The 10,446-nt window shown below is 35.9% G+C and overlaps 1 protein-coding gene across 1 annotated transcript in view; it reads left to right on the top strand.

The window, feature by feature from the left end:
- The window catches only part of BRDT (bromodomain testis associated), a 60,312-nt gene extending 50,181 nt beyond the window's left edge, over positions 1 to 10,131 (top strand). The window contains exons 16-18 of the mRNA XM_007468554.1: positions 1,136 to 1,341; positions 1,859 to 2,033; positions 10,063 to 10,131. Of these exons, the coding sequence (XP_007468616.1) occupies positions 1,136 to 1,341; positions 1,859 to 2,033; positions 10,063 to 10,131 (450 nt within the window). The remainder of the gene's footprint in view (positions 1 to 1,135; positions 1,342 to 1,858; positions 2,034 to 10,062) is intronic.
- The last annotated feature ends 315 nt before the right edge of the window (positions 10,132 to 10,446 follow it).

Here is a 10,446-nt window from a genome sequence, read left to right on the forward strand (position 1 = left end):
TTGAATTGAGATGTGCTATAAATGTAAAACACCAATTTAGAAGACATTACAAAAATATAGGGAATTCCCTGGTGGTCCAATGGTTAGGACTCCACGCTTTCACTGTCAAGGGCCTGGGTTCAATCCCTGGGCAGGGAACTAAGATCCCACAAGCCACACAGCACGGCCATAAGTAAGTAAGTAAGTAAATAAATAAATAAATAAAATTATCTTCAGTCTTTTATATTGACTGCATGTTGAAATAATAATGCTTTGGGTATATTTGGTGAAATAAAATATATTATTAAAAGTTTTAGTTTAAAAAAATTGTGGTACTGGAAGATTTTAAACTATATATATATATATATATATATATATTTATATATTTATATATATATTTCTATTGGGCAGCACTGATCTAGACCTTGGCATATCACAGTTAAGAACAGTGATCACAATCAGTTAATTTTTTTCTTCATACTGAAGAAAGGTCATGTCAGACCTTTATGTCAGAACCCTCTAGCTATGTCAGAGGGTTCTCAACAAACACTGTGCTGTTCTTCTGACATCGTCTTACTTTCCCTCTGATTAATCACTTGTATATTTGCTTTATTTTTCTCATAAGATCATAAATGTCTTTTTTTTTAAGTTTTGTAACTTAATTTTTTTTATTGAGGTGTGATTGATTTACAGTGTTAATTACTCCACACAGCAAAGTGATTTGGTTATACATATATATATATATATATATTTTTTTTTTTTAAATTCTTTTCCATTATGGTTTATCATAGGATATTGAATATAGTTCTCTGTGCTATACAGTAGGACCTTGTTGTTCATAAATATCTTGATTACAGTGACATGGAGATTTTTATGTTGTTAACAGATTGTCATACCCTTAACATATATTTTTCATATTAAGTTGAAATAATTGTTAAGCATGCTATTTTAATTTGATCTTAGATGAATAGTTGAATTTAGTTAATCTGTTATCCTATTTTTTCTACTTTAGTAACCTTTAACTTAAGTTTAGTAAAGTTACCTGAAGCCTTTGGCATCTTTATTTTTGATCTATTACTATATCAAAAAATATTGCTTTTCTTCCAAAATTTAGTTGACATCTGTAGACATATACTGAATCAAATATTTGTTTTAGGATATAAAGATCAAGAATGCAGATTCTTGGAAAAGTTTAGGCAAACCATTCAAAACATCAGGGGTAGTGAAATCATCAGATGAGCTCTTCAACCAATTTAGAAAAGCAGCGATAGAAAAGGAAGTGAGAGCTCGAACACAGGAACTAATACAGAAACATCTGGAACAGAATACAAAGGAACCAAAAGTATTTCAAGAAAATCAAAGGTCTGTAATTTACTGGATTAATGGAGGCTTTGAGAGATACAGACATGTATTTAAAATAAATTTCTTTTTTGTAAGTGGCTATAATTCAGCTATTTAGTAGACCACAAAGCAAATTATATTTAGAAAAAGTAAATTTTTATTGATTTTTTAAAAATTGGTAAGTAGTAGTATCTGTTTTGAAGGGGATACAAATAATCAAGTGATTGAAGAAGCTATTAAAGATACCAATATTACTAAATTATAAAGACATCATTATTTTCCAGAAATGTCTTAATATTTCCATTGTATGTGTAAGAAGATGATGGTAAACCTTGGTCATAGTTTTCTAAAACCTTCTCTTCATTAACATAGATTGCCCAATGTAAAATTTGACATCAAAAATACTAAAAATAATGTCATAACATACAAAAAAGGGTATCTAGAACATTGCTTTATGTTTGTCATTTAACAACATATCTTCATAATAAAAACCTTTAAGGAGCTTGAAACCTACTTTGAACTTCACTGTTTCTTTAAGGGACCATGGCTTCACTCTAGAATCTTTTCCAAATAAAATGCAAAACGAGTGTCTTGGAGAAGAGCAGAAAGAACATCAGCAGTCACTGGAAGCTCAAGATGGAGGCAAACTCTGGCTTCTCAAAGACCGTAATTTAGCAAGGGAGAAAGAGCAAGAGCGGAGGAGAAGAGAAGCAGTGAGTGAATTTTATTTACGAAATCTAACGAGCAAAGGAAAGATTTAACAGAGCAGTGTCTTTACATGTTCAAAGATGTATTCTAGGTGGTTCTTCAGTGACAGTTACCTCTTTGGTGAGGATCAGGTTCTAAAATCAGAGAGTAAAATTTAAATTTCATAGTCAAAAGACACAAGCATAGTGTAATAATAGAGTATCAATCCTGGAGGCTACTAGACTTTGAGTTCAAATCCTGGTTCTTCCATTAACTAGATGTTGGAGCCTGGGCTATTTATTTAACCTCCCTGTGCCTCAATTTCCTTATTTGTAAAGTATGGATAATAAAGGTAAAAGGTGAAATGAATTTACATGTATTAATAAGCACATCTGAAAATGCCTGGCACAGAGGTAAAATCACTTACTGTTATTACTCTTGAAAAATCCATAAACTGCCTATGAATTGTGGCTAAAAGATGTGCCATCTGTCCCTAGTCAGTGTTTATTTAGTTGAACACTAGATGAAGAAGTTATATGTCAATTATATCTTAACAAAACTGGAAACCAAAAAAGAAAAGACTTATGTTAAAGGAGTCCTTAATATTTAAAAACTGATGTTTTAAAAAGTAGAATTAATTCCTTTTTTATTGAGGTGGATTATTCTTTTATCTGTGGACGATTTAGAAGTGTGTTACTTAGTTTCCAAATATTTGGAAATTTTCTGGCTAGTGAAAATAATAGAGAATTAGTGATTTCTAATTGAACTCCATTGTGGTCAGAGAACATACAATGTCTTGAATTCTTCTGAATTCACTAAGACTTGTTTTATGGCCCAGATTATGATCTACCTTGGTAAATATACTGTGTGCACTTGAGAAGAATGTGTATTCTGCTGCTGCTGGGTAGAGTATTTATTAAACAGGGCAAGTTGGTTGGTAATGTTTTTCAAGTCTACTAAATTCTTGCTGATTTTCTGCCTGTTTGCACTATCAAATACTGAGAAAGGGCATTGGCACCTACAATGGTATAATTATAGATTTGTCTTTTTACCCTTGTTATTCTATCAATTTTATTTCATGTTATTTTGAAGCTGTTATTAGGTGCATAGACATTTAGAATTGTAACCTCCTCATGATTAATTGACCCCCTTTTCATTACAAAATGATCTTTTTCACTCCTGGTAATATTATTTCCTGTGAAATATAACCACTTCACCTTTTTTATGACTAGTGTTGGCATGGCGCAAAAATTTTTTCCATCCTTTTACTTTTAACTTATCTGTGCTTTAAATTTATTTTCTTACAGGCAACATGTAGTGTAGTCTTGACGTAAAAAAAAAAAAAATCCTATCTCTGTCTTTTATAGGAGGGTTTAACCAATTACATTCAATATGATTATTGATATGGTTACATTTGAGCCCATCATCTTGCTTAAGGGTAAGGGTTAGTGTTAGCGTTAGGGAATGGGGATGGTTTAAGGTACAAGTTACGGTACGACAATGGTTTAGGGTTAGCTTACGTGTTAGGGCATGAGTTAGTGTGAGCGTATGGTTTAGGATTTCACAGGCTCCAGACGCCCAGGCTCAGTGGCCATGGCTCACGGGCCCAGCCGCTCTGCGGCATGTGGGATCTCCCCGGACCAGGGCATGAACCCATGTCCCCTGCATCGGCAGGAGGGCTCTCAACCACTGTGCCACCAGGGAAGCCCCATCTTGCTATTTTTTGATGTGTGTCCTCTGTTCTTGTTATTTTTTTTCCCCTGAATTCTTTTAGATTAATAGTATTTTTTATGATTCCATTTTATTTCCTTTATTGGCTTATTATCAATAACTTTGTTTTGTTACTTTAGTGGTTGCTTTAGCGTTTACAATATATACTTTAGCTTGTCACAGTCTTCTCTTAAGTTATATCACACCACTTCACATTTAGTGTAATAGCCTTGCAATAGTGTACTTCCAGGGCTTCCCTGGTGGCGCAGTGGTTGAGAGTCTGCCTGCCGATGCAGGGGACACGGGTTAGTGCCCCGGTCCGGGAGGATCCCACATGCCACGGAGTGGCTGGGCCCGTGAGCCATGGCTGCTGGGCCTGCGCGTCCGGAGCCTGTGCTCTGCAACGGGAGAGGCCACAACAGTGAGAGGCCCGCATACCACAAAAAAAAAAAAAATACTGTACTTCCACTCACCCCCTCCTAGCCATTAGGCCATTGTTTAAGCAGTCAAATTGTCTCTAAAAGTTTTAAATGACATTAAAAAAAAAACCTTGTATTTACCTATGTAGTTACCATTTCTAGTGCTCTTTATTGATTTGTCTAGATCCAGATTTCCAAATGGTATAATTTTGCTTTTCCCTAAAAGGACTTCTAACATTTCTTGTGGTGTGGGTCAGCTGGTGATGAAATCTTTCAGCTGTTGTGTACATGAAAATATCTTTATTTGGCCTTTGTTTTTCATTAATAGACTTTATTTTTAAAGTGTTTTAGATTCACAGCAAAATTGAAAGTATAAAGAGTTCCCACATATTCTCCCCTTTGCCCCGCCAATTCACAACCTCCCCCACCATTAACATCCCACATTAGTGCAGTACATTTGTTACATGATCTGTGAACCAACATTACCACACCATTATCAATCTTATTTTATCAAGGAAAGTCCATAGTTTACATCAGGTTTCACTCTTTGTGTTGTGCTTCTTATGGGTTTTGACAAATGTATAATGACATACACCAACCATTATGGTACCATCAGAATATTTTCCCTTTCCTGAAAGTCCACTGTGCTCCTCCTGTTCACCCCTCCCTCCTGAACCCCTGCCAACCACTGATCTTTTTACTACCATAGTTTAGCCGCTTCCAGAATGTTGTATAGTTGGAATCATACAGTATATATACCTTTTTCAGATTGGCTTCTTTAACTTAGTTATATACATTTTAAGTTTCCTCTGTGTCTTCGTAGGTTGCTAGCTCATATCTTTTTAGTGCTGAGTAATATCCCATTGTATAAATGTACCACAGTTTATCCATTGACAGACATCTTGGTTGCTTCCAAGTTAATCACTGGGTTTTCATTAATTGTTTTCTTCATCTTTCTTGTGCTTTGTTGAACTTACTGGAGTGATGTGTTTATAGTTTTGATCAAGCTTGGAAAAATCTGGGGCATTATTTCTTCATATTTTTTCTGTTTCCCCCTTTTCTCCTTTTTTTTAATTTATTTATGGCTGTGTTGGGTCTTCGTTTCTGTGCGAGGGCTTTCTCTAGTTGCGGCAAGCGGGGGCCACTCTTCATCGCGGTGTGCGGGCCTCTTACTGTCGCGGCCTCTCTTAATGCGGAGCACAGGCTCCAGACGCACAGGCTCAGTAATTGTGGCTCACGGGCCTAGTTGTTCCGCGGCATGTGGGATCTTCCCAGACCAGGGCTCGAACCCGTGTCCCCTGCATTGGCAGGCAGATTCTCAACCACTGCACCACCAGGGAAGCCCCTCCCTTTTCTCCTTTTAGTGACTCCAGTTACTTTTGTCTTAGGCCACTTGACGTTGTCCCATCTCAGACATTATAGTTGTCATATCTAGAAGGTGATTTGGGTCTTTTTAATGTTTTTAGTATCTCTATTAAACTTTTGAACAAATGGAATACAGTTATCATAACTGTTTAATGGGTTCTCCGCTACTTCTGACATTTATGTCACTTCCAGGTTGGTTTTGATTGATTGATCTCCTTTACAGATAGTGTTTTTCTGTTTCTTTGCTTACCTGGTAACCATTGATGCCAGATGTAAATTTTACCTTATTGGGTGCTGGATATTTTTGTAATCCTGGAAAACTCATGTGAATTCATAGGACATACAGAAACATTAGTTCCAGAAGAAAAAATCCACTGGCTTTGGCTGTGGTATTGATTATGATACAAGTAAATTTCCTAGGAAACAATATAAAAAAGTTTTGTCAGCCTCTTATCTATAGTATGAAGGCAGAAACAAATTGCATTTAGCAGTGTTGTAACATATGGTGGAGTTTACTTTAGAGCAATATGGTCTTATAGAACTTTCTACAATTATAGGAATGTGCTTTATACAATCAAATATAATATCTGCTAGTCACATATGGCATTGAGCACTTGAAATGTGGCTAATGCAACTAAGGAACTAAATTTTTCATTTTATTTAATTTTAATTAATTTAAACAGCAAATTTTTTATATTGTTTTATTTTTTTGTTTGTTTTTTAGGAGTTCTTTATTAAAGTTTAATTAGTACTTTAATAGAAGTATTTCTCTAGTGACCTAGAAATTTTTCCTTTTGGTACTCACAAGGGCCTGACTTCAGTCACCCACAAGTGATATCTCAGCAACCTACCTGCCACCTAACAACCCAACTAGGTAACCTGATATAACTTCTAAACCCCAAGCATTTTTCCGGAACCCACTGAAATGTGACTAAAAATGCCACCTCTAGCAGCTTGACATTTGAAAACCTGACTTTGGAGCTACCTACTATCATTCTTGACAACCCAAACTCTTATACTACTGCTACTTGACAGATCCATATTGTAAACAGCTGTAAAAACTTGACATCTAGCAAAAGCTCCCTACCAGAGCTTATGCCAGTTCCTTTGACCCAGTTTTTGATCTTAAATTTGAAAGGCTGAAGTGTATATTAGGACCACTGAAAAAAGGAATATCCAGGTTATGGTGTCAGCTGCAGAGAGCCTTAATATTTAAATCGTGGTATCTAAGGTTAATTGGTATAGGCAATAACCAGTTCGATATCAATAAGTATTCCACTAGTTCAGATTTAGTCAAGATGGAAGAGAATCTAAAATAAAGTACTTTTATTTATTCACTTTTTTGAAGTTAGTTTATTTTTTAAATTAATTCATTTATGCATTTTTGGCTGTGCTGGGTCTTCATTGTGGCGCTGGGTCTTTGTTGCAGCACACAGGCTCTTTGTTGCGGCATGTGGGCTCAGTAGTTGCAGCTCGCAGTCTTAGTTGCAGTATGTGGGATCTTAGTTCCCCGACCAGGGATCGAACCCGGGCCCCCTGCATTGGGAACATAGAGTCTTAACCACTGACCACCAGGGAGCTCCCAAAGTACTTTTACTTTTTATTTAAAAAAATTTTTTTTATTGGAGTACAATTGCTTTACAATGTTGTTAGTTTCTGCTGTACAATGAAGTGAATCAGCTATATGTATACCTATATCCCCTCCCTCTTGGACCTGCCTCCCATCCCACCCATCTAGGAAGTCACAGAGCACCAAGCTGAGCTTCCTGTGCTTTATAGCAGGTTCCCACTAGCTATCTATTTTACGCATGGTAGTGTATATATGTCAATCCTAATCTCCCAGTTAGTCCCCCCTCCCCCTCCGCCCCACGTCCACAAATCCAGTCTCTGTGTCTGCGTCTCTGTTCCTGTCCTCAAATAGGTTCATCTGTACCATTTTTCTAGATTCCACATATATGCATTAATACACAATATTTGTTTTTCTCTTTCTGGCTTACTTCACTCTGTATGACAGTCTCTAGGTCTGTCCACATCTCTGCAAATGATCCAATTTCATTCTTTTTTACAGCTGAGCAATATTCCATTGTATATATGTACCATATCTTCTTTATCCATTAATCTGTTGTTGGATATTTAGGTTGCTTCCATGTCCTGGCTATTGTAAATAGTGCTGCAACAAACATTGGGGTACATGTGTCAAAACCTTTTGAATTATGGTTTTCTCAGGGTATATGCCCAGTAGTGGGATTGATGTGTCATATGGTAGTTCTATTTTTGGTTTTTTAAGGAACCTCCATACTGTTCTCCACAGTGACTGTATCAATTTACTTTCCCACCAACAGTGCAAGAGGGCTCCCTTTTCTCCACACCCTCTCCAGCATTTATTGTTTGTAGATCTTTTGATGATGGCCATTCTGACTGGTGTGAGGTGATACCTCATTGTAGTTTTGATTTGCATTTCTCTAATAATTAGTGACGTTGAGCATCCTTTCATGTGCCCCTTGGCCATCTGTATGTCCTCCTTGGAGAGTTATCTATTTAGGTTTTCTGCCCATTTTTTGAGTGGGTTGTTTGTTTTTTTGATATTGAGCTCCATGAGCTGTTTCTGTATTTTGGAGATTAATCCTTTGTCCGTCGTTTCATTTGCAAATATTTTCTCCCATTCTGAGTGTTGTCTTTTCATCTTGTTTATGGTTTCCTTTGCTGTGCAAAAGCTTTTAAGTTTAATTAGGTCCCATTTGTTTATTTTTGTTTATTTTCATTACTCTAGGAGGTTGGTCAAAAAAGATCTTGCTGTGGTTTATGTCAAAGAGTGTTCTTCCTGTGTTTTCCTCTAAGAAATATAGTGTCCGGTCTTACATTAGGTCTTTAATCCATTTGGAGTTTATTTTTGTGTATGGTGTTAGGGAGTGTTCTAATTTCATTCTTACATGTAGCTGTCCAGTTTTCCCAGCACCACTTATTGAAGAGGCTGTCTTTTCTCCATTGTATGTTCTTGCCTGCTTTGTCATAAATTCGGTGACCATATGTACACGGGTTTATCTCTGCTTTCTATCCTGTACCATTGATCTATATTTCTGTTTTTGTGCCAGTACCATATTATCTTGATTACTGTAGCTTTGTAGTACAGTCTGATCCTCCAAACTCCTGAGGGTCCCTCCAGGCGCGGGAACCCCTCCCCTCTCCCAGCCACCCCTCAGGAGCACCAGTCCCATTCAGCCTCCACTCCTCCCCACTTGCTCCCCCCGACATCCTACCCAGTCACTCAGGGGTTCCTCCCATCTGCTTGGGTGTCAAGGTCCCCCACCAGTGTCTGGTAGGTGCCCTAGTTGTGGGGAGACGTGAACTCCGTGTCTTCCTACTCTGCCATCTTGACTCCAAATTTCCCAAAGTACTTTTAAACAAGTTTCATTACATATTTTTGGAATTTTGCAGTATGTTTGGATACTTCTAGGAGTATCAGTGATATTTAAACTAGGACAGTGTATCCAACTCTCATAGGAGGGTTAAAATAGAAAATTTAAGGAACTATTTGGGCTAGATATTTGGTATCCTAAGAGCTGGCATTAGGAAAATAGCCTGGCCTAAGATCTAAGAATTTACCCTTTTGTCTCCAAGGCATGTTTAAAGAAATTTTCATAGTTTTTAAGAGTCACACATAGCTTCTTAATATCCTTTTGGTAGCTAAGTCATAATTCCACATAGCCAGAGAACACTGATTCCACATAGCCAGAGAACACTGATTCCCATCCAGGAAGTCAACCAACTGGTTGCAAACTGGTGCTTTTACCTACTACTCTGGGCTGCTACTCTTCACTGATTTAAAAAAACAAAACAAAACAAAACATTTTTTGAACTTTCCTAGTTGGTGTCATTTCAGATGTGGCAAATACTATCTAACTTGTATCACAAGGACTTTTAGAGAATGCTTCAGAGTATAGTAAGAAACATTTGTTTCTTTTGTCTTAATTAGCTTTTCCTATACTTTAGCTTATTTTATTTAGCTTTTTAGCATTTAATAAACAACATGTACTGAGTGTTATACATGTAATCTGGTTGCTCTTCATAAATATCTGTATATAAAATAAACTTGGTTAGATCATTTGCCTTAGGTTACACAGTAATTGGCAAAATCATGGAAAGCCCTTGGCTTTAAACATAGTATAGTTCTCTCACATAGGTAAGATACTAGTTCATTCAGAAAATAATTTTATGTGTCTAGCACTGTGTTGGCTGGAGAGATACATGAAACCATGTAATCTCAGTTCATGTTTATATGTTAACACTGAGAACTTTATTACTTGGAGAGATAGGTTAAACTTGTTCTTTGTGTTCTTGTAAGTTTTAAACTTATTTTTATTTATTACATGAACAGTATTTTAACAAAAATCAGATAGTATTTGAACAGATATTAAAAGTTATGTACAAACTCATTATGTTAAATAAATTGCATTCATTTTGTATGTTCCAAATGTTGCATTATCATTTTTTCATATAGATGGAACATAATGAAGGTATAAACTTTTTAAGTGACATTTACGTTTTCTCTTCTTTTCTACAGATGGCTGGTACCATTGATATGACTCTTCAAAGTGACATTATGACAATGTTTGAAAACAACTTTGATTAAAATTAGGTTTTTTAATTAATCATCAATTTAAATGAATAATACAAAAGATTAAAATACAAATGGTAAAATGATTGCCTTCAGACACCAAGATACCAATCTTATACTGTATTTTGACTGCTCTAAGATGATTAAACAATTTTCACTTAACGTTTTTTAATAGCTATATGTTCATTTTTTTAATGACATAATTTATAGGAAATTTTATAGTTTTGGATCCCTAAAAATTGAATAAATTCCCAAATGCTATTCATTTTACAAATAGTCTACTATATATTATAGGCCCTGTCTCATCAATGAAAATCCTAAAAAGATGGT

This window comes from Lipotes vexillifer, unplaced genomic scaffold (genome assembly GCF_000442215.2).
Source record: "Lipotes vexillifer unplaced genomic scaffold, Lipotes_vexillifer_v1.1 scaffold490, whole genome shotgun sequence".
NCBI lineage: Eukaryota > Metazoa > Chordata > Mammalia > Artiodactyla > Lipotidae > Lipotes > Lipotes vexillifer.